This window comes from Rhopilema esculentum, chromosome 10 (genome assembly GCF_057945365.1).
Source record: "Rhopilema esculentum isolate cy_ngs chromosome 10, ASM5794536v1, whole genome shotgun sequence".
In the NCBI taxonomy this organism is placed as follows: Eukaryota; Metazoa; Cnidaria; class Scyphozoa; order Rhizostomeae; family Rhizostomatidae; genus Rhopilema; species Rhopilema esculentum.
Window position 1 is genome coordinate 11,981,243 of NC_142824.1, and position 24,163 is coordinate 12,005,405.

Consider the following 24,163-nt stretch of genomic DNA (forward strand, 5'->3'; position numbering starts at 1 on the left):
CACTGTATTGTTTCTTTGGAATCCATATTTCAAGCATGAAAGCAAGCCATGAAAGATCTGTTGGTTCCGTGACCTTTTTATATATTTTGGTAACAAACAAAGATTTTCATAGCCTTGTTGTGAGCGTAACGATTTTCAATAAAGATTAACACATTTTCGTTTGTTTTTTCATGACCTTATTTCGCAGTGGAGAGGGATAGTGGCAAGGTCGGATAGTTTTTGTGAGCTTTTTATGCATCCATATCTTTACGACTTCCTTTTCATTTCTTCTTATATTCTCAGTCTTTGGTTGCGTGTGTTGTAAAAAATAGAATTTCTACGATATATCGGTGGTGCCGAGTAAAGATTGAGAACAATTCGCTAATGTTTACAACACCTAACCAAAACTTGGGTACCACTGCTAAACATATCCGTGTCTGCGTGCAATTTTCAGCTATCTCATAAAGTTAATCATTCTTATAAAGAAACAATTTTATATTTGTTTTTCCTGGTACTCTTCCATTAAATACACCATTCCTAGGACCTTTTTATCGTTATTCAACACTGTGATTTTATACTGAACCATAGACTAGAAAATTTTTAATTTTAGCCGAACTTTAACATGACTTTGATGCCCCCACAATTTAGCGTAAAAGCCTACAAATGTAGGACATGATTTCGTTGACATATGGCCTAGGTCCGCTGATTTAGATTGAAATATGTTGCTGCCTTTTATGATCAAGATAAATTGACATAATTTATTAAATATAGCAATTTAGCTGATAAAATCGTGTTTTTTGACTGAAATCATTAAAAATCTGACTCTCTGAAACTCCCTGATTTTATTACAATGATACTACAATCCTATCTTTATTCGAAATGTTTGCCTTATTCGAAGCTGTTTTTAAATTCTATTGTTTAATTATGATAAAATAACTTTTATGTGGTTAAAGATGAAATATGATTGTTTCTCTCCAATGCCCAATGTTGGCTATAAGAGCAAAGATTGTTTTCTTATCTGTGATGAATCTTAGCGTAACCTAAGAAAGTTTCTGGTCATCAAAAACATGAAAACAAACAAGAACACTCCACTGATGTAGGGTTGATTCTGGTTCGGTTCAACTTGTATTCAAGCAATGGACAGTTGCAGACAGGTGTGTCGTACAAAGGAGCCAGGTCCGCCGGAAAGATTTGCGTTCTACGCCGGATGGTTCATAAAATATATTGTTTTCTTTTAAACGCCTTTTCCTGCTATAAGTATGGAAAAATCTAAATTCTTTTTTTGCTATCAATAAATTTTTTTGAAATAAACAAACAGCTTTTGCCCTTTTGAGTTTCAAGTTTCCCCACCTTACAAAACTAATGTTACGTCACCCTTAGCTGACGCGGAAATCTTATCTTTTTACATACGTACAGGTTTGAATGATTCCTCGAAAACTACATGGAGGAAAAGCCACTAAAAAGTTATGAAAGGCGTTGTTACTGAAGAAATGAAAGTTGTTAATGCTTGAGACACTGTTAAAACTGTTAAATGCTGATCCAAGAGAGAACCTTTTTTAAGCTCGTATCGTAGTTCTCTAAACAATTGTTACTGTCAATATTCTATTGTCCAGTATATCAATATTTTCGGATAGTTTCTCGCAAACATTGATACGATTTTACAAGCATTTTCTACTAACATTGCTTTAACAACAAATACTTATGATACACGTAAAAACTTATTCATACAAGCCCAGGAAGATCTTTTGGACTTATTTTCTTAGGAAAACATTATTAGTCTGAACTTTGGTTTTACAAGCTTATAAAAATCCCATGGTTTAAGCAGAAGATGAATTGCGTTGATAAAAATGAAGTCATTGGCTAATTTAGGTACGTTTTTAAACCGAGACGGGATGAAAATTGGGGAGATCCTTTGGAGAGTAACTTTGGAAGGTTCTTGCTTCTTGTGAATTTTGTGGAATTTCAAAAAGCGTCACTTAGTTTTAATCTAGCAACTCAAGTTCTATAGAGAATTCATACATAATTGAACGTTCCAAGTTTTTTCAGTCTTCGATTAGATAAAGCCATCCAGAAATGGCTTAAGGACAGTAATTAAATAAAGATTTAGATATATATTGTTTGAGTCTTTTAAGGTTTGAAGATTATTTTTTGACACTAAATAATGCATCTTAATTCTTTTCTTGCTTATTTTCAGAAATGTCCCAAAAATTAAATAGTGATAAAAACATGTAAATGACGAAAGATGGCGTGGGAATTCCACATATACAATCAAATGGAGAAAATTTGGAGGAGCATAAAATGTAGCGGATACCAAATTCAATTCTGGGTTGTATGAAAAAACGGTATTAACTTCTGGTTATCAATATGTGCTAAAATCGTAAGGATACATTTGTCTTCTGAAGCAAATATTATTTAAAAAGCTGCCTATGTCCGGGCTTTCATAAGTCAGTTGTCAGATTTGTACTCAGATGCAAACTTGAGTATCCATCAACGTTAGACGACTTTGTTTTGCCAACACGAGGCAACTTAGAAGCAACGATGATAGACACATCAACAAAACAACATTGAGACTAGAAATTTCCCTGACGCAGTTATTATCCAGTATCTTTTATTGGTAAACGACGTCGGATTGAGTTTTTTGTAGTATGTTTTCCTGCCATCTTTATGGTAACAGAGATAAAAGTGTTGGTCGATGAAATCTGTCCCCGTTGCCTTAGATTCACTGTATGTCTCCCTGAACGTATCGACACCGTGATATGTAGCTGGAATTTGGTCGATGTCCAGATCACTGATTTGCCGGTTTAGGTTACTGCTTGTCCAGCCACTACTCGACTCTGGCTTTAAAGCCAATTGGAGAACCGTCAGGTACGACAATATGACCACTGCTAGACTTCCTAATAAATAGTTGAAAGAAATTTCACAATATGGTGGTTAGTCAGCAAAGAGAGTCATTATACAGGCACCGCAAAGCAGGGGGGCTGGGGGGCCTTTAGTCTCTTTTTATATGGTTTTAGCCCCCCATTTTTTAGACCCCCCCCCACTTTTCTCGACGCTCCGCGGTGCCTGTTATATGCTGAGAGTCGTGTCATTCAATTTTAACGCCTGGTCTGAATGTTTTAAAAATATCCCAACGTTTTGGATGCTTAATAATTGTCAGAGATCTTTCACGTAAAAATTTATCCAGGTGCAATCTTACTTGTAGTAGACACATGAAAGTGTAAAGTTCAGCAATGTTTTAAAACCTTATAGTTTGCTTGAATCAGTTCTCGTATTCTACGAATAACAAAGTAAGAATAGAATAACTAGAATAAAATAACCTTGTTCATTTTCAAATTAATTGCACATAAAATTGCTTTTCCCAAAATCAATATTTTTATATTTAACGATTAGTATAGAACCATGTGGGCGTAATGAAAATACTTTTGTGTTATCTTTAATGGTTGTTGTTTACGAACTTTTTAGTGCTGAAGGAGGATACTTGACGCCTAGTCATAAAATCACAAATCATATATAAATAACAGAATGGTTGTTACTTAACCAAACAAGAAATATTTGCCAACAACAATCAATCTTTAGAGATATCAGTTATCTGTTCTCGTTTAAGGAAATATCGCAGATGAAGCAGCAACAATTAGGTGAACATTGATGTCAACAAGACGCTCAAGAACCACAGCGAAATGCCAGAAACGATCACCTGTTATCAAATATCACTTACACAAAATTTATTTTAGGTCAATTTCGATTTTTAGGGATCTAATTCTACAAGTTTAATGCCGACTTCATGCGCAATGATATTCAAAATGAGAATTTTGAAGAAAATGACATGTGCATCGATAACAGTAAATTTCCGTAACCTGTTGCGATTTTTGAACAATTGCTTACCCATATTGGTGTTTACTTTCAACTAATCCAAAAACCCAACTATGTCTAGAACCAATGTGTCGATGAACGTTGGAGCAAATCGGTTGAAAACGTCCAATTTAGGCCAGATTTAGTTGGACGCTGCTTTGTTTTTGTTGCTTTAATACTTGTATATTAAGGCCTTTGCATTGATGAGAGACCATTAACATGTTGAAAATCAAGCACCTGTTCCGGAACTATTTATATTTTCTATTCATGAGAATTCATCCTATAGGAAAAAGACTTAAATTATTAATAACCACCTAAAATACTTGCGGTATGTTTTATTGGGTCTCACAGAAAATGATAGGGGTACCTGTTGTTTTCACTTAGCCATCTTATCTCGCTGAATAAGGAGAGAATAAGGGCAGAAAATGGACGAGAAACTTGGCTATTGGTCGAGAAATCTAGCGCCTCTCTATGCAAATAAATCAGCCTTCAAGAACGATTGAAGCTCCTGAAACAAAAGATGCTAAGAATGCCCTGGGCTGATGCTGTAAAATGTACAGCACGCCAATAGAAAAATAAAACGTTTAAAATGCTGCTTATCCGTATCAACGGACATTGTAAGAAAAACATCCTCGATCTTTTGTACATATACTGTAAATAAATAAGCAGCGAAGTTTGTTAAGGTAACAAAAAGTATTAGATGATTTGCAAGAGAATAGCACTGTATATATGCAGGCTTACAAAAGAAACTACAGCAAATGTTTAAGGAAGAGCCGAGAGACTATCTACAAAACCCGTCTAAATCAGCACTTCATCTTTCAAAGAGACTTTCTCATTTGGATCAAAAACTCTAAAAGGAATCGCGTAGAATAGTTCTATAAGGATTTCAGAAATATTTCGCAAAATGTCAGATGTAAGTAGGCAGCAAGCAAAGGAAAATTGTTTTGAGAACGCTTTTGTCGCTAATGGTTCTAATCTATATAGGGCGATATATGTTTCATGACTCTAATCATGTACTCAAGAGAAAACTGTTGCTTTCAAGCAAACAGGATTCGGCAGATGCTGAGTTTCAGGACCATTTCATATGAAGTACTGCACGGACTCTCTCTTTGTCCACTGCTGTTTTTCAAACATCTAAATGGCTTAAGACTGTATGCAAAAATTTGAAATTTTAACATGTTTGGATATGTTATGTGAAAAAATTTCAGGCTGAAGATAATGTAAAGCTTTCAAGTCAGTTGATGCATGATATAGAGAAGATACCAGCCTTCCTCCGGACAGAACCGTTTCTTAGAAATAAATTGTAAACAACATGTATATGAAAGCAGGCTTTCGCATCCTCACCATAAAAATTGTTACCATTCCACGGATTTTCGTGGTTTAGAATAAATTTAGGCACACATTACAGGCCTTGTTATGAAGGATTGACGAAATAGCTCAATCAACTTAAATGGGAAAGGCTGTAAATTCATCAAAATGTAAGTTGAAAAATTGATCGCTGGACTAGACTCTTGTGCGATTGAAGGTTTATTCTTAGTAGATGATAAATGTATCACTCGAAGACACAAATCAATGAGAGTTGATTGCTGCCAATATGTATCGTCAGATCTAAAACGTTTTTATTGGCAACTACAAAACAATACAATAAAAAACAAGAAACGGTTACTTGCAGAATCTTTTGCTACGAATTTTTATTTGCAATTCCTCCCTTCCTCCCTCCCCCCCCCCCCCTTAGACAATAGTTTCTAGCAGTTTTAGAATCTACCTGTATAAGAATAAAAAATTATCTTTATGTAGATAGAAGGAGTTTGTTTTCACTATTGAACTCTACGGTAAAATTTTATGTAGTGGCCCCCCAATAGCTTTTACGTGAAGCTGGATTGTATTTTTTTTACCTTGAAAACGTGAATCGGCAAATTTTATAGCGTGATTAAGTTAATAAAGGTTCGCGCGTGAACGTGAGTAGTCACTTTTTATGCACGGGAATTCGTGAATCGATAATTTCAATGCCGTTTCAATTCGATAATTGTTCCGGGTTATGACGCCTACATATCACGCAGAACTTAAATCGTATTGCAAGGTGTCTCCTTGTGTGCGTTCTTTTTACCTCTACCAAGAGTCGCACTGATGAATAAATATGTAAGTTCGAAAACATTGTGAAAACGAACAGAAGATATCATATTTCTTAACTATTACACAAACGCAAGCACCTACAACTAGAAGAATCACCCAATTCGATCACTTTAAAAATTTTCAAAGCACAGAAAGAAACAAAGAAACGGATTTGAGACTGAAACTCTGACAACTTGATTTCATAAATCCTCAAGCAATGATCTCACGGGGAAACTAAAGAGTTATGTACCGAGACTGCAATATTGTTTGGCTTGGTGTGTTTTTCTACTATATGTTCATGAAATTCTAAAACAGATAATGAAGCTACACATGAAAGTTTACAAAACTGATAGTTTCAAACTAGATTCTCAACTAAAAGCTGACCTAAAAACCTTACTGATAAAAAGCTGCGAAAACTTTACTGATGAAAATTTTTGTTGTTGCACTTGCATGCTGCGTTTCCGAGACCCTGCATTCATTCGTCCAGGGGTGGGGACAGGACCTTAAAACTAGAATTCTGAGGATAAAGCGTGTTCCATTCAAGGGTGATTTTTGAAATGTCAGTAAGAATAGTAACTGACTGAAAATGCCTGTTTTTTTTGAAAAAATTGTTTGCAGAGCACGAGCTCATGTAAATAGGTACTATTAAGTGCTCCCATATATTGTACCTTTGGCTAACTGGCTTTCCTGAGACAGACAGAAGTCAAAAAAGGCTTATTGTCTAACAGATAGTTACAACCCTCTATTACCTTATCGCTAAATTTCTTTGATAGAGCGTTCTAGGAAGAGCCGAAGAGTGGGCAATTAAATATACTTGTCTGCAACCACGGTCGTTATGTTTCTTGCTAAACAAGACTTTTCCAGTAATTATCTTTGATGACTGAAATTGATCAATGTATCAAACTAGTGAAAGTAATATACGCAACCACAAGGAAGCGTGGTTTCCTAATTTGCATCCTTTTTGCTCCCATAAATCACTGCAAATGAAAGTCATGTACATTGGCAATTGTATCCATTCTGTCTCATAAATCATAAATGAAACTTATGAACCTGGGAAATATATAAAAGAGAGCTTCGACTACAGAGTTACTTACAACAACTGGTGGTAGCATAAGATTGGCAGCAGTCTGACGAAGAAAGTCTATCAGGTAAGCATTTTTTCGAATTGCACACAGCCACAGAATATTCTGTGACGCAGTGCTTTTGTAAAACTTGTTTTCTAAAAGAGATGGCTAGGACAAATTATTCATCGCTTGGGAATTTGGCAAAATTTTCTTCGAACTACTACGCGTTCTGTTAGTTTAGAACTTTGTTAATCAAAATTTTCTCGTAAAACTTAACTTGCACTTTTTATCTAGAGATTTGACAGTAAAACAGAAACTGGCTCAAGAATCGTTGACGCTGAAGCCAGAATCGATCATCAAAATATGTGCCTTGACGAACTGAATTCTTGATACTAGTCTCCAAAGGAAGCATACGTACACTAACAAAAGGAAATATACCATTATAGATTGAGATTTCAGAAAGCGCAGCTTAATAATGAAATTAATAACATATATATATATATATACTATTATATATTGGCTTGTGTAATTACTTATCTATAAAAACACAATAAAAAAAATTGAGTATCTTCAATTGCAGCAGGATCTATAAGTGGTCTAAAACCTCGACTGATCCCGATTATTTCTTTCTTCTCCATAGTTTTGAAGATGAGGGCATTCTACTTCCTTGCCGTTCTTGGAATGGCATTCTGTCTCGTACATGGTGAGTTGACACAATTCTTTTGGAAGGCAGTATTCCTGGCAGTATTCCTACTTGTAATTACTTGTCTTTCTCCGAAAAGTTGTTTAATGTACGAAAAGCATCATTCCATTCAATGGCGTTGGCTTTTAACACTAATGAGCACAGAGTTTAAAGAACCTTGGGCTAATTACACTAAGTCTCCCAAATGATCGCTACCTGGCCTAATTTGCAAATTCTCCGATTAGCAACTGTAGAATCGTTCTGTTATATGGTTCTATACACCAAAAGTGTTAACAGCTCTGCCTATTAGGCATTGCGCACTTACTGGCAGACCGGCAATAGATAATTTTCATTATTCTTCAATTACTACGCGTATAATAAGATTGTAATGTGGTTTCTCTCTAACCAAGGTGAAGATACCGAAGCAACAGAGTCTGAGGTTGCCACGGCAGACCAAAAGCAAGACCAATCGAACGAAGATGCCCCTGCTGCAAAGGAGGAACAGCCATCTGACTTCAGCGAAGAATCTTCTGAAGATCAAAACGAGGACGATGAAGACGAGCCCGAGGCAGATCTAGAGGCGGAGGATGAAGAAAATGAAGTTGCAGATTTGCCCGAAGAAGAGGACCCAAGCGAAATAGAAGGTTAGTTCTCAGTTTTTGTTTGCTAGTAAATCGTATTTCGTGATTAAAAAGCTAATCCAGTCGTTCAAATGACTTTGCTATCACGGATTAAGAGAAAAAGTAAGTCACTCTCGAAATAAAACAAGAAAAACTCACTTTCTTGCACCTGCAGTGATTATTTTACAAAAATTTATCAAAAAACAACTACATTTGCAGATCCGATTTTCGTCGCCTTTTTTGGCTGTCGACTACACAGCAGATGTTTTCAATATTACAGGTCAATACTGACTCGCTCAAATGTCTTCCTCTTTAAACATATTTCATGTTACAACACACATTTGAAGTTATATCACTTATTCTGATAATCTATTTCAGAGCCAGCAGAGGATACCAACGATCCAGCCTATTATGGTGGTAAGAGGTGCCGATGCAAATCATGCAGGTGCCACCGTTACAAGCTCTATTACAAAAAATACTACAGCAAATACTACAAGCTCTACTACAGGAGACACTACCAAGCCTACTACAAGAAGTACTATAGCCGATACTACAAGCTGTATTACAAGCGATACTACAGCAGGTATTACAAGAACTACTACAGCAGGTACTACAAGAAGTACTACAGCCTGTATTACAGAAGATATTACAGCAACTATTATAAAAAATACTGGAGCAATTATTACAAGAAATACTACGCAAAGCGCTGCCACCGTTACTACCCAAAAAAGCTCTGGGGAAAATAAGACGCTTCTACAAGCTGGACTTGTATCGTTTGACATTGTTAGTAGTTGATTTAGAGAATGAATCTTGAAAGAAACGATTATTAAAGATCACATGCTCGCCTTTCCTCTCGTATTTGTGATATGCTACAGTAAAAAACTTACTCGTGTTTGTGGTTGGTAAAAGTTTACGAAGTGAAGCATAAACTCCTATCTTCATTTGCTCTAGATTTCTCTCGTTTATACTTAAAAATCAAAATTTGTAAAATTGCATCGTATCAAAAATCTTTCTAGCCTTATTTTACTGAAAAAACCAAATTTTTGTAACTTCGGAGCAGCGGTGTGCAGCAGCACTTGTGACACAAGAAATAAGTTTTGTCGATTGGTTCTAAACCAAGAAAGGGCCACGTGTCTGAAAAAATGACAATAATGCACTTTAACTTGATCAGTTGACAAGTAAAAAATAAAAAAAAATTTTATAAATGGTTTTGTAATGAAGAAACATGCATATGATAATTTAGGCGAAGAGTTGCAAATAAATTTTAGGAAATGTGAGCTCTATAGCACACTGCTCCTTCAATCCTTTAGAAAGAATCTTTATACAAACATGGGTAGAGTATTCATCTGTTGGGTATCAATTAAAAATAATGCCCTGAGATTCTAAAGGAGCTCTGTTAAAACAGCATTTTTAACCCACTTCCTCTTGGGAATTTTTGTTTATTCTTTGTGAATTTCCAGGCCTAAATAAAAACATCCAATTACTCCTCACTTTCTAAATGTGTTTTCAACAACCTTTAAATGCTTAGTTGAGAATTTCACCTTGGCACAAACTTGCTAGCTTGTTGTCAAAGTTTCCCTATAACAATTATTTTCTTGAAATTTTGATGGTGTTCCAAACAAAGTGTTTTCACGTGATCTAGGGAATAATGTGGCCATCAAACTTTTCTTTAGGTCACTGCCCCGATACTTCACTGTTTTTGTTTACATTGGCCTATGTTCTTAATGTGACATCGAGATAAGCACATCTTAGGCGGAGCTTGCAGGATTCACTGCTGGAATGTTATGAAGAACAAAGCGATAAGGCATTCATAAATTTTCTACAGAAATCACATGTACTTCACCTAAACTTGCTTGAAGAATACATCAAATATGCAAAATAATTTACAAAACTAACAGGAAATTGTTCAAAACTCTTAAACTGAGCTGGGGGCAAGCCCATCTGGACATTTAAATTTGTATAGTATTCCCTTATTAAAGGCCCAGATCTTCTTAACATCCACACTAATTTATCTTTAAGATAATATGCTTCTGATAAATACCATCAATTGAATGCAATTATTCTCAAAATATTTCTTGATATTTCTTTCCAATGTCTATCCACCTGAAGGCACCTCTTTTAGAAAGCAATAGTTTTGAATCACAGGGAACTAAAAAGAGGATTTACCATAGCATGACTGGTTAGTTTGCCAGTATAGCACCATTTGCAAAATATCATTCAAGGGAATCTTCTTTTAGCCTTTTAGTAGCTGGTTCTAGATTTTGGAGATGGTTATTTTCATCCTCGGCATCTGCTTCAACACTCTCATCTCTGTCATCATCATCATCATCATCATCCTCATCATCATCCTTGCTTTGAGGAGTACCACCATCTAGCAATGAAAAAGAGGGTATATTGTTATCTTGAGTCAACTAGGACTTGCTTGCTTGAAAAATGGTGAATTTCACCAGGCCATTTCCGGAGACGAAGGCTATAGCCCACACTCGCGCAAACCTCAAGCAAAAAATTTTGAAGGGCCTTTTTCCGTCAGGCAGTTGTTTTAAACAACGCTCTCATTGAATCATTTTCGTTTCACTCCCCAATGTTTTAACTACTTACCACTATATACCAGAGTATTTATGAATAACATTGTGTCAAATAACGAGATGTATGGTTTTTATAAATATCGTTTTGAAAAGGAAATTCCGTTTCATTTGACATCAAATGTTAACAAACTATTATAGTATTACCTGTCAAAACTAGCAATAGAATAGGAAATGAGTGTGCAGTAAAGGAACAACAGATTTTTTGCTCTTCCGTGCTGTTTTTAGACCAACAAACTCTTAAGAAAAAATGAGTATTGGAATTTGCTATACTGTTAAGGAACTGGAGTATGCAAAGTCAACCTTCAATTCTTATAGAAAAGAAGTGTATTTCAATTATTCTTTCTTGAATTTTTAATGCCAATCAACTTAATCTTCCATTACACTGTATTGCTCATTGTACTGCACTTATCTTTTTGGATAAAGATGAGTTTTGATGGATACTACTCAATAAATTTGCGTTTCTACAAAAACGTTGCCATTTTGCAAACAAAACTAGAGATCTCTTTTGTAATTTTTTAGAGTAAAAATACACACAAAACTTCTTCTTAACATGAATTATTTTTTAAAAGTAGACAAGATAATTTATTTTTTGGTTTGAATATACTCAAATATAAATAGATAAACAACAAATTCTGCCAGGGCTAAATACCCCACGCAGCCAAACCAGCAGGTGTCTTTTTTAGCCTGCGTGTTTTTCATTCCCGGAGAGGCCTGGTGAAATTTCAACAAAGCATCAATAGCTCTACTTAGCCCAACTCTTGATTAAGCCCTACTCTCATTTGACCCCCTCTCAATTAAGCCCCACTTCGATAAAAAATGACAGCTTAGCATCTGCAGCTGTTGCTGTTCCTCTTTTGATTTTGATTGGCCTAACTTGACCCACAATTGGGTACAGATATTGCCAAGTGCAGAATTTTTGATAAATATTCTAAGGTTTTATATAAGAGCTATGAGATAGCACTTAAGAGTGGAGACCAAAGGGGGTATGGGGGGGTGCTGTACCTCCCAACATTTTGTCTGTTGGCACACCAGATTGGAATTTTTGAAAGATGTGCAGGGGATCTGTTTCATGTCCATAAAAATTTCACATTTGCAAGTAGCACAGATAAAATTTTGTGTGGCTGAGACAAATTACCATAAAAATACAGTATCTAACGTTTGGTTATACATTTCAGAGAAAAACAGCTGGATGAATCATTACAATAGAAATTGCACGGCTGCAATTGTGGCCAATATTTGGATGTGCATGGGGGATTATCACCTGTGCAAGGCAAAAATTCCAATCTGGTTGGCACATAAAGGATTTTACCTGAAGATTTCAGATTTTTTGTTGAGAAAAGCACGGAGATTTGGCCAAAAACAGGGAGATCCCTGGACTTTGCTGAATTTATAAACAACATATCTGTCAAGTGATGTCGTTCAAATAGTTAATGACAACAATTAACGATTTTTAACGTTTTCTTTAATTTCTAAACACTAACAAAAAACTTTGTATGTCACGAGCGGTGGCGTACCCAATGGGGGGAATGGGGGGTCCGGACCCCCCACTTTTCTAAAATATGGTCCTTGAGATTTGTTCAAAAACGATGTAAAACTCATTGGGGGGGGGTAGTATACTGTATGCTTGCGTCAATAACAATTGTAAAATGCTTTGCTATTTACCGTAGCTAACATGAATAAAAAAATGGGGGGAAATTTTGCAAAAAGGGCTTTTCCCCGCAGTTGCGAGTGTTTGAAGGGCGTGGTCCCAAAAAATTTTTGGGGGCGACGCCCCAGACCCCCCCCACTGCTGCAACCCTGGGTACGCCACTGGTCACGAGGAGAGTTATTTCAATCATTTTTGTTATAAGGAAACCTCTGATGAAAGACAAGGGAAAACAGGGAGAAAATCATGAAAAATCGGGAGACCAGGAGAAAGCAAGCAAAACCAGGAATCTCCTGGCAAAACCGAGAGAGTTGACAGGGTGAAAGGTACCTGAAACGTTTTCGTTGTTAGCTGCAATCTTTTCTGCTTCAACGAACCGGTTCAAAACATGGTCTGTACTTTGACGCATTTCTTTTAAAGCTGACACAATTTTGGTTATCGAGGTATTTTTACTGGCATCTGAGACATCATAACTACGGCTAACAGTCTCTGTGCCAATTTGAAAGACCATAGTAGCCGCCATTTTCACAAGAAAATGGATGCAATCCATTGTGAGGCTTGGCCTCGATCACCACAGTGCTCAAAATTTTCCTGATGTTTAACCAGTGTGTTTCATGCGAAATTACTGCAAAATAGATCATTTTTTGATCGGTAGAGAGGTATCGTCTTGAACATTATCGGTGAAAAAACCTTTGCGAAAATATATCAGAAAATGGACAGAATTGTCATATTTGAAATTGAAAGCAAGCAATCATTTCCTTTCATCATCACTTGTCTTGACATTTGCTGATGCAACAAGGCGCTGTGGAGGAATATTTTCGCCATCGAGTTTCCCGCCAAAATACAAATTAACAAATCTTCATCAAAATGTTAGGAAGATTTGAAGAATTAAAGAGTACATCTACTAATAAACTTAGTTTGGGAAAAGCACGTAACAATAATGCTGAAGATAGCAGTAACGATAAGTCAAAACAGCGAAGGAGGAGTCTTTTCACGAAATACGCGTCGAAAGAAAAGGAACACGATGGCAAGGCAATGAGGCCTTCAGCTCTTGCGAGATATGATGAGCAAATTATTGATTTTTCTTCATCGTCTGATGAAGAGCAAACGCGTAATGAAAGCAAGCTTCCTCTGAAGAGATCAAATTTTACAGAAGCAAAGAACCCCAAATTAGAACGCATAAATAAAAGTCAGGCAAAGGGAAAAAGAAGACGTGAAAGTGCTCCAGCCAACCTTCCACGAGTAGACGAGGGGAAACTCTCGATTGATTGGTCAGATAGCAACGATGAATGGGAACCTCCGTCATCAAAAGTAAAATTACAGCAACTTGATGCTGAATTAGATTCAGAAGATATAGACAATTTTGATTCACCCAAGAAGCCAATTAATTTGGGAAGATCATTTTCCACAATGACAGAGATTGACGACTCAACACAGAGCCAGATTTCAGCACCAAATGAAAATTATGATACTAAAGAGGATCCGCGAAAGGTAAATTATTGTGATTCCTCAAAAAAGAGAAGGTCAAGAATTATGAAAGGTGGACTTGTCGAACAGTTAAAGAAAGTCACAGCAAGAGAGATGTCTTCCTTGGTTTTCTGGCAGCATTCTTCCAACCAAACTAGATATGATTCACTGGATGAAGACAGGGGAATAGATACCTTGACCCTGCAAATTCTGAAAGCTGAAAAAAACTTTTCTTTGGTAACTCTGATTTGCTGTACTGTTGACACACACTCAGAGACTTATTGTATAATGCTTCATGGAGACAACTATAGAGAAATGAAATTGTCAATTGGCAACCATCTGAGAGTGTTTCCTCCTTTTAAAAAAGTTAGCGTTTCTGGGATAGCTGTACCAGTCATTTTGTGCACATATTTTATGAAAAATATCACAGGAGAAGATAATGATATCAGAAAAGCATTTGATGTCCCAGACAATAAATCACTTTTATCATGTACTTATGATGAGAACTGCAATCATATGGAAAAGGGAAAGAATTCTTTGAGTAGTGAAGCATTTGTTAGCATGGGAAAACAGATTGATCTACTTTATAGCTTTGTTTCTTGCTGTTACTTCAAGCCATCATCCTTTGTAGCAACTGTTGTAAAGTCTAAAATTGTTTTGGGAAATGTATGCCCAAACTTTTCTTCAACATGTGATGAAAGCATCATTGATGTGTTTAAGACAGAAGCAAAAGAAGCAAAAAGGAATGTAAATATGGAGGTTTACTTTCTAATTTTGGATGAGAACAGGAAACTGGCATTACTAAATTGTCCTTTAGAAAAGTACAAACAATTTCATATTGGTAAGCTATCATCTTTAGTTCAAACCACACTTATATTTCAGAATTTCACTTTGAGAGGAATCAAGAATGCTGCCTTTGATCCAACAATATTATCCTTCTATGGCAAACTAGATGAAAACGAAAAAGAACATGGCAACTCAGTTCCTTGTTTTATCTTTGCCAGTTCTGCAGAAAGTGCTATTTTGGTCCTGGGAGATCAGAAGTCAGATGAAGAGAGCATGACACGCTGTAATAAGACTGTAGCTTTGAGGAATTCTTGTAGAGAATCTTTTTTTGCCCATTGCATTTCTATGTTGCCAGAAATCAATAAACAAACCCTGATTTTTTCATCTAAGGTCTATTCAATGTTGCTCATAAGATTGTGTGACCTTCATCAAACAGAAGGCCTTGCATCAGATAGTGAAACTTCATTGGTTCTGTTAGAAAAACTTTCAAGCTGCTTTGTGCCAAGATATGTTTCAGACTGCTTTCTAGAGGATGGGCAAATTCTATATCTGAAAGACGTCTCGAAGGATACCAAAAGTAAAAGAGTTATTGCTGATAGTTACACAGAAATCTGTCTGGTAAATAGTGCTTGTCTTGCCAATGCCAGTGATTCATGTGATTTAGTTGGTTACGGAACATTTGAAGTAGAGGAAAAGGCAATGAATCTGTTGAAAAGACAGCAAAAGCCTCACATTTCCATGCTGTCTGTAAGCAGTGAGCGTGGCACATTTGTACAAGTAGAAGGTTTTGTTTCAGGTATTAATGAAGAAACTGCCATGTTTTGGGTTGTTTGTGATCAATGCGGAGAAGAACTAAAAGATGGAGTAACACAGAAATTGCTTTTTTGTCAAACGTGTGGTAAGAATGTTGGAAGAAAAATACATGTGCAGCTAGATATTCTGCTGAAATGTGAGCTTGCAATTGATACTGCTATTTGTATAAGGTTATTGGAGAAAACAATTTATGAATACTTGCCAATGGACATTACTGAAGATTTCAGTGGTTATGACATTGATTGCATCATTGGAAAGAAATTTGGCCCAACAATTTGCTATGTAATGTCAAAAAGACAGAATTCTAACTCGGTGCCATTGATAGAGTTAAAGGAAGCTAATGTTGCTAAAGGGTTTGATTTTTCAATTTTTTAGCTTCATTTTCCATCTTATGAAACAATTTCATGACTTTTTTGCTGTTCATATTCATTAGTTTAGACATCAATAGTCTTGAGGAATATCAGATCTTGAAAGCTAAAAGTAATGACATGTTAGATTAAATACATTTTAGTTATTTTATTCAATTAGTGATGCAATTTGTAGAAACTTAATGATAAATTGCCAAGTGCACAGGTTTTCCACCCCTTATTTAACAATAAGTTGTCAGCTAAGTATATCTGGCCAGAAAAATCGAAAAGTTTGTCTTAAAATGACTTGTTTGCTCATTAAAACTCCTAAACATATGGTTTATAATTATTTATCTTAACCGATTTTTGCCAACCTAGATAATAACTTGCTCTCGCTCTCTGATCTCAAATTTTCGATGATTTTGTATAAGACCAAACAGGAATGGGAAATTTCAAATTAAAAACATCTTTTTTGGTGGCCAGTTTCAACCTCCTAAAATTGATGGGAGCATTTCTATCAAGTATCCATCTGTTTTCTTAGACACCCCCTCCCCAAACAAAAGAGTGCACCCCTTTGCAACATAAATTGTGGTAGGAACGTTTATGGCCCGTTTGGGAATAAGCCAGTCTCACATCAAAAGAGAAAGAAAGTTTTTAGAAAAGGGAGTCATTTGACGAGTGAGAATGAAACTCCGGCTTATGTGTGCAATTATGATGTATAATGATTTTGGCTGTGAAGCGACATGAGATGTAAATTTTGCCTTCCCCTTAATACGCATGCTTAAATGATACACTTTCTCCAGACAAATTGATAGAACAATGGCCTTCTTCTATGTTTTATATGTGTTTTATCTCGCAATTATTACGTCTACCCCCTCCCGAAAAGAACAATGTTGATAGTTTAGGCAAATAGCTCAGGGGACTGAGCCCCACTTGTTAATGCCGAAAGTTGGCAAGAATATACTTTTTCTATTGTTTTTCGCAACATTTTCTGCAAGAGCCCCCCTTGTTATTTTGACAGCTCTACAACACCACTGCATACAATTCCCACGAAAAAAACATACTACCTTATTTGTTTTCTTTGTCGTTTTAAAGAAAACTAACATCTTCCTAGGGGAAAAGAAGATCGCTACAAACTCCTAGGGGAAAGGAAGGTTGGAAAACTGACGTCAGTGATTTTTTTTTATATTCTCATAAAATTTACAACGACAATCAATTACAATACAAAAGCCTAGGGAGCATGGAAATGCATAACAACCCTAAGAATTACACTTAACATCGAGACACAAATATTACAATAATAAGCTACAAAAGTGATTGGAGTGGTGTCGCCCATCGTTCCAATAGCGTTGCAGATATGAAAAATACTCACAAAAAGCTATTTAAAAGAAAATATCAAGTCTACCTATGTTACTTGCTAATCAAACAAATTTGCGCCCAGACCTGATGAGCGACACCACTCCAATCATAAAAGGAATAAAATTTACACAAAAGAGAAAATAATTTACACGAGAGAGGTTTTCACGAGAAAGTTGATAACTTATTGGAACCGTTCTGAGGCCTGAATGTATTTTAATGTTGCATCAAGAATGTTTGTATTTGAATCAAAAGGTAACTTTTCATGGCCATTAGCAGTGATTGTTAACAAAGGGACTTTCGTTGTCAGAAATAATGTAGCATCTTTGTCTGCGTTCGCGGGATAGCCTAGATCTTTTGATTTATCTAAACTCCAGTTCATTTTATGAATGTGTCAGTAACTCGTTCTTCGAGTTAAGAATTTAATAAATAATCTATTTAGTAAAAATTAAAAATATTTTACTCTATATTTTTCCATAAAACGATTTTTCAACATTTTAATAATAGGAGTTGAGGCATTTCACTATTTTAACAAATAAAAAGAGGTGCAACTGAACTCATGGTACCTGCAACGTGAAATAATATTGAAATTCAATATTTTTCTAAGCTATTGACTCAAACTCCTTAAACCCGTCAAAATTCTTCATTAACTAGCAACGTGCTCTGTTCCTCGACCATTCTGGCATGGCACGAGCAAATAAACTCCATTGGGTTATTTGGTAAGCTATAAGATATTGAAATGCAGTCTTGTCTGATGCGAGTAGTACAAACAGTTTCGGCATAATGCTTTGTAAAAAGTCCGAACGTCATAAAGTCATTAGAACGTCATAAAACAAATCAGCACGTGAGAGTGAAAGTCGAACTCAATGGGGAGGTGTCCAGTTCCTCTTTTTAGGACATCTTTCATCTGCCCACATGCTTACAAGTTTTCCATTGAAGAGTTATCTGCGAAATGGCGAAAACTTCACGCTTTTGAAACTGAATTTAGTTGAAAGGAGGGTTCAAATCCCTACAACCCCAATAGCCAGGACCGCCGAGAGTGGGGGCAAGGAAGGCAAACTTCCTCAGGGTATAGGGGGCCTCGTAAAGCATTAAGTTCCATTATAAGAATAGAATTAAGAAAACTTAACAAAGGTTTGCCTAAAAAAGTAAAACGTTTTGAACGACTGCAAGAAAATGACTGCAAAAATGATCTGAAATATATTTAAAGGAAATCTAAAGGGCGTGGTCAGAAAATTTTCTGCTAGCAAGGGGCAGCACCTTAGGATTTTGCCTCAGGGCCTCCAAATCCTTGCAGCGACCCTGCCAATAGCTACAGCCTTCTGAGCGGTTAAATGACAAATTCACTGATTGCAAGGCAAAGGCAACAAGACTAAAATCAATTACACTCTTTTCTTAATAAGAACCAGTAAATTTGAGTTCAAGCCGACTGTTCTTAATTTTTTCGAAAATCTGAGGTTGGATTGTTCTTAATTTGTTCTTAATCTTAATCTAAGTGTGTAAGCAGTGCTATTGCTAGCTTTTTCGCTTTAAGGAGGTGTTCAGGCCTCATTTGCCAACAAAATGAGCGAGACCGCCTTAATTTGCTGAGAAATCTGAATATTCACCGAGAATGCACCCACACATTGCTAAAAATCCTTGGTTTTGAGAAAAAACTTTGTTCAAAATTGCATTTTGCATAAGCTCAGCCTCAATTTGTTCTTAATTTTTTCTTAACTTTTGACTAATTTTGAGGTTCGTGTTCTTATAAAATCGTTCTTATAAAAAAATGTACAGCCATAAGTCTGATATAAAGTAACGCGTATACTAGACAGGGAATTTTGTAGAAAAAACTAGCAAACTGCCTAACCTCAAATTTTATTTCACATTCTTACTAAATCGACCATGGAGATTCCAAATCCAAGATGGGCCAAAAAAAATTATCACCGGAAGTTACTGTTTTTGATGACGTCATCAAAAAAATGATCAAAAATCTTTAAAAATCGGCAAAGGACTCGAACTCAACTTTTTTTGTATTTTTGCACTAAATTAACTATGCAGATTTCAAATCTGAGATGAAATGAAAAAATCTTGAACGGAAGTCAAATTTTGTGATGACGTCATCAACTTGGAGAAAATTCACTTTGTACCTTTTTAATTGTTTTCTCGCCACTATCATTGTCAAATATGTTCCATATTCGAATTGCACACATTCAGTGCTTTCAAAGATGTATTGAATTTCTATTATACTTACTTTTAAACGTTCTTTCATGACGCCATCATCGTTTTATGACGTCATCGCCTTTTAAGGGTAATTGAATAACGCGTGAAAGGATGCCTAAAAATCTTTAGCTAGTTAAAAAAGCCATTCAAAATTAAAATTTCGTTGTATAGAAAGTGATATGGATCCATTCATCCTTCATCACTGTCTCCTTTGCTGGAACTCCAGAAGAAAATGTAGTTCCACTCATCATCGTCTGCTTTAAGTTGATCACCTCACCATAATTTTTCCCATGGCCTAGTCCTAATTGGTAACGGAATTTTCTTCGATTTCATCACTAGAGCGCTGCAGATCTTGCAGTTTTTTAGCGGAGGGTGTGCGGGGCCCTGCACAAGATGAACATAATTTGTGTGAAAAGAATTTTGGAATTATTATGCTGACTCCAGTATTTTCTGCAGATATTCACAGCTTTTTTAACGTTGAAGATCGGATTTTTTTGTCATCAAGCCGTTAAGAAACGTTTTTCTCTGTATATCCTCTTCGTGCCATTTCTTATTTATTTATCAAATGTATGTTCAAAATTAGAATATGTAAAGAAATTTTTTCCTATAAACCACACTAATATCACCTGTAGGCCAGATCATTCTTTCCATCGTATGTCTAACCAAAGCTTAAAGGCAATTTCTCTTACAATCTTCTTTTGATAATGTAACCAATAGTAAATGCTTGTGTCAACCAGTATGGATCTGGTTGTAGAGCTTCTGATTATCTGTTTTTCATTGCCTTGCGAATTCTTACTCTTATCTGCACAAGTGTTTCATCACATTTCCCTTTGTATGATTATTTTTGCACAAATTTTATCGCTTTCGTGAGAATGTTTTTGCAGATTTCCTGTCTCCTCGTAACTCTCTCAAGCAATTTTCCCTTTCCAGAACACTCCTAAAGCTTTTTAAAATGTTAGCTTCCCTTACAACAACATTACTGGTGTTGTTTCGCAGCCAATAACTGCGTGAACAGCCGGTAGATTTTTGGAACTATCTAAACCCAGGTAAGATATGACGTTCCAAAATTAACCTACTTCTCGTTGTCAATCTTTAAGGAATATTTCCTTGAAGGCTTTTCACACAATAAGCAGAAAACTTCATTAGTGTCCTTTCGACAACTAATAAATTTTATCGATGAGGAAAGAATGGAATATCAAGTAGATGTCAGCCTCTTCATAGCTGCAATTAAGCAAGTATGTCGTGGAATCTTTGATTATCTTTAAGGTTTGTTATTTATTGGTAAACATGAGTGCTTTCAAAGTTAACTGCTTTCCTTCTTAGCCCTGGTAGAGCCTTGAACTAGCTTTAGAAAGTAAGTTTGATACAACAAGAACCAGACCAGATCATACAAAATGTTCTTGACAAGTTATCAAGTAGGAACCGAGTTTTTGCAATGGGTTATCACAGAGATAAAGTGTTATACCCGCACTAAACCTATCTTATATTCTATTTCAAGGTTTTTTTTGCTGTTAGTGATGCTTGGCAGACCTGCATTACAAAGATCAAGATAATCCAAAGGCTTTACCAGGGCTAAGAATTAAAGCAGTTAATTTTGAAAGCACTCGTGTTTACCAATAAAGAACAAACCTTAAAGATAATCAAAGATTCCACGACATACTTGCTTAATTGCAGTTATGAAGAGGCTGACATCCACTTGATATTCCATTCTTTCCTCATCGATAAAATTTATTAGTTGTCGAAAGGACACTAATGTAGTTTTCTGCTTATTGTGTGAAAAGCCTTCAAGGAAATATTCCTTAAAGATTGACAACGAGAAGTAGGTTAATTTTGGAACGTCATATCTTACCTGGGTTTAGATAGTTCCAAAAATCTACCGGCTGTTCACGCAGTTATTGGCTGCGAAACAACACCAGTAATGTTGTTGTAAGGGAAGCTAACATTTTAAAAAGCTTTAGGAGTGTTCTGGAAAGGGAAAATTGCTCGAGAGAGTTACGATGAGACAGGAAATCTGCAAAGACATTCTCACGAAAGCGATAAAATTTGTGCAAAAATAATCATACAAAGGGAAATGTGATGAAACACTTGTGCAGATAAGAGTAAGAATTCGCAAGGCAATGAAAAACAGATAATCAGAAGCTCTACAACCAGATCCATACTGGTTGACACAAGCATTTACTATTGGTTACATTATCAAAAGAAGATTGTAAGAGAAATTGCCTTTAAGCTTTGGTTAGACATACGATGGAAAGAATGATCTGGCCTACAGCTGGTATTAGTGTGGTTTATAGGAAAAAAATTTCTTTACATATTCTAATTTTGAACATACATTTGATAAATAAATAAGAAATGGCACGAAGAGGATATACAGAGAAAAACGTTTCTTAACGGCTTGATGACAAAAATATCCGATCTTCAACGTTAAAAAAGCTGTGAATATCTGCAGAAAATACTGGAGTCAGCATAATAATTCCAAAATTCTTTTCACACAAATTATGTTCATCTTGTGCAGGGCCCCGCACACCCTCCGCTAAAAAACTGCAAGATCTGCAGCGCTCTAGTGATGAAATCGAAGAAAATTCCGTAACCAATGAGGACTAGGCCATGGGAAAAATTATGGTGAGGTGATCAGCTTAAAGCAGACGATGATGAGTGGAACTACATTTTCTTCTGGAGTTCCAGCAAAGGAGACAGTGATGAAGGATAAATGGATCCATATCAATTTCTGTACAACGAAATTTTAATTTTGAATGACTTTTTTAACTAGCTAAAGATTTTTAGGCATCCTTTCACGCGTTATTCTATTATCCTTAAAAGGCGATGACGTCATAAAATGATGATGGCGTCATGAAAGAACGTTTAAAAGTAAGTATAATAGAAATTCAATACATCTTTAAAAGCACTGAATGTGTGCAATTCGAATATGGAACATATTTGACAATGATAGTTGCGAGAAAACAATTAAAAAGGTTCAAAGTGAATTTTCTCCAAGTTGATGACGTCATCACAAAATTTGACTTACGTTCTAGATATTTTTCATTTCATCTCAGATTTGAAATCTGCATAGTTAATTTAGTGGAAAAATGCAAAAAAAGTTGAGTTCGAGTCCTTGGCCGATTTTTAAAGATTTTTGATCATTTTTTTGATGACGTCATCAAAAACAGTAACTTCCAGTGATAATTTTTTTTGGCCCATCTTGGATTTGGAATCTCCATGGTCGATTTAGTAAGAATGTGAAATAAAATTTGAGGTTAGGCAGTTTGCTAGTTTTTTCTACAAAATTCCCTGTCTATACTTTATATGGGCTGTTTGTACAATATTATTTATTTGTATACCCTTACCTCTATATCCTAAATAAAGATATACAGATGGCTTATTTGGACGTACAGGACGTAGCCATTGTTTAACCGTTTAACGTATACGTGTACAAGTGCTCTTACAGAATAGGGCCAGAGATCTATTAGGTTAAATTAATACAGATATCCATTGTTTTGTGGTCCAAACGTATTTCAAGGGCTCTTGACGAACAAGAAAATCTAGCTGACCACTCGCCGATTCGCTTTTCAACTTTGTTTTACAATTTCGGGAGTTTTCTCAGGTTCACATCGACCTGACAAGGGTGCTTAAAAGGGGAATGGTAATTACAGAAACAGCATTTGCTTTGTGTCACTCACAATTCTTGAAGGAGGTCAGATAAACAAAAGGCACGTCTGGACAAAATATCGGGTCGATACGAAAACGAATAAAAATGAATACGGAGCAATGTGAACATAGCCCGCAAAACCTGTCAACTGGGGAGACGAGTCTAAATTGTTTGAGCTATTATTCAATCCAATTGTCTTAACTAATAAGAAAGGGCATTCGCAGGGTGAAATCATCATTTGAGCATATGCATTCACAGCATTTAATCAAAACTTTAAATCATAGAGCTTGCAGGTACATTCGAGCAAATGCTGGTCCTTATCTCCAATGAGAGTATCCATTGCTTTCGAGATATTGAAATCATTTTGCAAAGAACCGGATGCAGGTGTCTTTATGACGTCAGCTAAATGAAATTAGCGCGCTTTTCTGTTTGATGTTTGATTTGCATAACCTTCTGCTTGGATTATTATGCGGTGTAATTAAGGTGCTCCCTTTACACGTTATCCAAAATATTTGCAATAAAATTCACAGCAATGGCTTTAAAGTGAACGCACTAAATGGAAAGTTTGCGCAGCTGATAATTACGAAACACAGAATTTCTTAAATTAACAACGTATTTGCATCAGATTAGAGAATACCCTGAGCAAAACTTGTCTGGATCCAGATTATCAAAGACATTTGCTTGTCTTTCCTCTATCAGTGATAAACTGAATTCAACAACAAGACGTAGTAGCGTATAATTTGTGATAAATGAGATAAATGGATTGCATCCACGACGACGTAAACTGTACCTGGCCAAAAGAAGAAATTTGGAGACTTTCGATAGTGAATCTGACAATATTTTTTATTTTGGATGGCATCATTGAACTGCTTGCCCTTGTTGCAAATTCTAGCTTCTTATTCATACTAGTGAAACAGAAGTCTCTCCATTCTCCATCGAACATGTTGCTAGGAGCTTTATGTGTAGCAGATCTTGCTATTAGCTTGGTTCTCCAGCCCGTTTTCCTGACACAT

The 24,163-nt window shown here is 35.9% G+C and overlaps 4 protein-coding genes across 4 annotated transcripts; 2 read left to right on the top strand and 2 right to left on the bottom strand.

Annotated features, from left to right (window-relative positions):
- Positions 1 to 1,500: 1,500 nt before the first annotated feature.
- LOC148959294 (uncharacterized) lies at positions 1,501 to 4,075 on the bottom strand. Its single transcript, XM_089110857.1, has 2 exons — positions 3,862 to 4,075; positions 1,501 to 2,873 (listed from the first exon to the last, which is right to left on the bottom strand). Exons 1-2 carry the CDS (start codon positions 3,863 to 3,865, stop codon positions 2,530 to 2,532), a joined length of 348 nt encoding a protein of 115 aa, XP_088966983.1. The 5' UTR covers positions 3,866 to 4,075; the 3' UTR covers positions 1,501 to 2,529.
- Positions 4,076 to 7,010: 2,935 nt separating this feature from the next.
- Positions 7,011 to 9,144, top strand: LOC135694203 (uncharacterized). Its single transcript, XM_065212905.2, has 4 exons — positions 7,011 to 7,088; positions 7,645 to 7,707; positions 8,097 to 8,330; positions 8,685 to 9,144. Exons 2-4 carry the CDS (start codon positions 7,653 to 7,655, stop codon positions 9,050 to 9,052), a joined length of 657 nt encoding a protein of 218 aa, XP_065068977.1. The 5' UTR covers positions 7,011 to 7,088; positions 7,645 to 7,652; the 3' UTR covers positions 9,053 to 9,144.
- Positions 9,145 to 10,134: 990 nt separating this feature from the next.
- On the bottom strand, positions 10,135 to 13,089 carry LOC135694221 (uncharacterized). The gene is made up of 2 exons (XM_065212926.2): positions 12,867 to 13,089; positions 10,135 to 10,677 (listed from the first exon to the last, which is right to left on the bottom strand). The coding sequence occupies exons 1-2, from the start codon at positions 13,084 to 13,086 to the stop codon at positions 10,520 to 10,522; spliced, it is 378 nt and encodes a 125-aa protein (XP_065068998.1). The 5' UTR covers positions 13,087 to 13,089; the 3' UTR covers positions 10,135 to 10,519.
- Positions 13,090 to 13,189: 100 nt separating this feature from the next.
- On the top strand, positions 13,190 to 23,898 carry LOC135694194 (DNA repair-scaffolding protein-like). The gene is made up of 2 exons (XM_065212895.2): positions 13,190 to 20,773; positions 21,078 to 23,898. The coding sequence occupies exon 1, from the start codon at positions 13,404 to 13,406 to the stop codon at positions 15,975 to 15,977; it is 2,574 nt and encodes an 857-aa protein (XP_065068967.1). The 5' UTR covers positions 13,190 to 13,403; the 3' UTR covers positions 15,978 to 20,773; positions 21,078 to 23,898.
- Positions 23,899 to 24,163: the final 265 nt, after the last annotated feature.

Bases quoted from the DNA above. Each gene is read 5' to 3' on its own strand.
- LOC135694203 (XM_065212905.2), top strand. From the start codon at position 7,653: ATGAGGGCATTCTACTTCCTTGCCGTTCTTGGAATGGCATTCTGTCTC. The intron at 7,708-8,096 runs GTGAGTTGACAC...TCTCTAACCAAG, and splicing joins GGCATTCTGTCTCGTACATG to GTGAAGATACCGAAGCAACA. The intron at 8,331-8,684 runs GTTAGTTCTCAG...AATCTATTTCAG, and splicing joins GGACCCAAGCGAAATAGAAG to AGCCAGCAGAGGATACCAAC.
- LOC135694221 (XM_065212926.2), bottom strand. From the start codon at position 13,086: ATGGATTGCATCCATTTTCTTGTGAAAATGGCGGCTACTATGGTCTTT. The intron at 10,678-12,866 runs GTACCTTTCACC...TTTCATTGCTAG, and splicing joins TAACAACGAAAACGTTTCAG to ATGGTGGTACTCCTCAAAGC.
- LOC135694194 (XM_065212895.2), top strand. From the start codon at position 13,404: ATGTTAGGAAGATTTGAAGAATTAAAGAGTACATCTACTAATAAACTT.